The 1,840-nt window shown below is 37.3% G+C and overlaps 1 protein-coding gene across 1 annotated transcript in view; it reads left to right on the top strand.

Annotated features, from left to right (window-relative positions):
- The window catches only part of LOC117116373 (serine/threonine-protein phosphatase 6 regulatory ankyrin repeat subunit C-like), an 18,461-nt gene that overhangs the window by 4,067 nt on the left and 12,554 nt on the right, over nucleotides 1-1,840 (top strand). The window contains exons 3-4 of the mRNA XM_033260395.1: nucleotides 501-596; nucleotides 1,085-1,333. Coding sequence (XP_033116286.1) covers nucleotides 528-596; nucleotides 1,085-1,333 — 318 coding nt within the window. The 5' untranslated portion in view covers nucleotides 501-527. The remainder of the gene's footprint in view (nucleotides 1-500; nucleotides 597-1,084; nucleotides 1,334-1,840) is intronic.

Here is a 1,840-nt window from a genome sequence, read left to right as displayed (position 1 = left end):
ACAATACCAAGTATGTACCTTGATAAATACCTCAGGATAGGTCGAAATATTGGTTTTCTCCAATAAAGTGTTTCTATCTAAAGTCCATGTATACATAATACCGAATTCTTTTTCTATTATTATTGTTGTACTGAAACAGACGTTGAATCTCAATAGTTTCGATTTCTACAGTAATTTGCATCTGTGCGGAGTGTGCAAGATGGACCAACTGGGGTTAGGGGGACAGAGATGGTTTGATCACAGTTTCGATTTTTCATTATGGAAATTTTGAAGTCCAAATATTGTCCTAACGATAGATTTCGAGGTTAAAATGTCTTTTCTACGGGAAATAACAATTTTATTATTATTAACTAAGCCTACATTTTTGACTTGTAAACCTTTTTTTTTTTTTTTTGTGGGTTGGGGATGTATACTCCCTCCCTGGATATCGACCTTGTATCCGTCTACTATTATAGACCTGATACTGTATGATGACTTAGTGATCCATTTTTGTTTTATAGCCATAATAACCAAACCTTGTGGTAACCATGGCTGATATAACCGAAGAAAACGATAACGCTGTCGTAGACGACGCTATCCAGCGTCACCAGATACAGGTAAGAATTATGTTTAAAAGAGAAAGATCAGTACACGGTCCTCATCCAGGAATACCGACCTTACCTATACCTGTATATCTATACAGGACACTTAAGAAACTACGAAATGTAAAGTACATTAGATGTCCTTAATCGCCAGTAGTTTTACAGCCCCCCCCCCCTTTTTTTTTTTTTTTTTTACAGCTGTCGGGGAGAGCTTACAGAATTCGAGACTCTAAAATGCGTTAGAAAAGCATTTAAAATCTGTAAACAGTTAAACTTTGCCCCCAAACATCAGGGAAATCGGTCTTCCTTGCAAGAACATCGGAACAACCACTCCCCCCTCCCCCGCCACCACCACCACCACCATCCCCCGGACGTCTAGAACATCGGATCATTCTGGCGCCACCACTGCTGGTGTTATGTATGCCTATTGAATTAGATTAAGAACATTTTTATGAATGTAAAATTATGTTTAAGTAAACGTTAACTTGAATTTTCCAATTCAGAATAGTACAATATTTGACGTATGTGTGGGCGGCGAAGATAATTACAGAATACTCCAGAAAATGATAAGTGACAACGTGGATGTTAACGAAAGAAAAGAGGATGGGCGAACCCCGCTTTGTGTTGCTGTCTGTAAGGGGGATTTATATGCCGTTGATGCGTTGATCAATGCTGGGGCGGATGTAGAGATGAGTGACGATCAGTTGATGACGCCATTAATGTGGGCAGCAGAATTAGGCTTCGACTCAAAGGTTAGTTAAACTGACACTCCCAAATAGTGATCGCTTTATCATTTTAGATTTAAAGACATAGATTTATAATGTAAGTTAACTATCATTTCCATCTGACCCACCATGTTTGGGGCTGATGCGAGAAAATTCTGGAAAAGATGGCTTCTAGATGAACGGAAATATCACTCATACAGTAATTTAAGTCGGACTCCGGAGGGAAAAAAACGATATGTTTTCTAAGGCAAAAAAAAAAGTTGTTTGACGAAATACTGGGGAGCGGTTAATGAGATACAGATTCTTAAATATTTAAAAACAGGGGGAAAAGGGCGTAACCACCTTTTCTTTTTCACCCTTTTCCCCCAGTTTTAAAAAACTTTTTTTTTTCTGTCTTAAAAAAATCAGTTGCAACAACATATCAAAAATGTTTTTGGTGTTTTTTTTCCCTCTGGAGCATGATTTTGAACATAGAAAATACAGCAGGAGTTTTTTTTTTTTGTTTTTTTTTTCATCATAATTTATCATTATAGG

Source organism: Anneissia japonica, unplaced genomic scaffold (genome assembly GCF_011630105.1).
Source record: "Anneissia japonica isolate Jap-2015-1 unplaced genomic scaffold, ASM1163010v1 scaffold287769_len469884_cov163, whole genome shotgun sequence".
Classification (NCBI taxonomy): Eukaryota; Metazoa; Echinodermata; class Crinoidea; order Comatulida; family Comatulidae; genus Anneissia; species Anneissia japonica.
The sequence above is the reverse complement of the archived record's forward strand: the minus strand, read 5'-3'. Positions and strand labels throughout refer to the sequence as shown.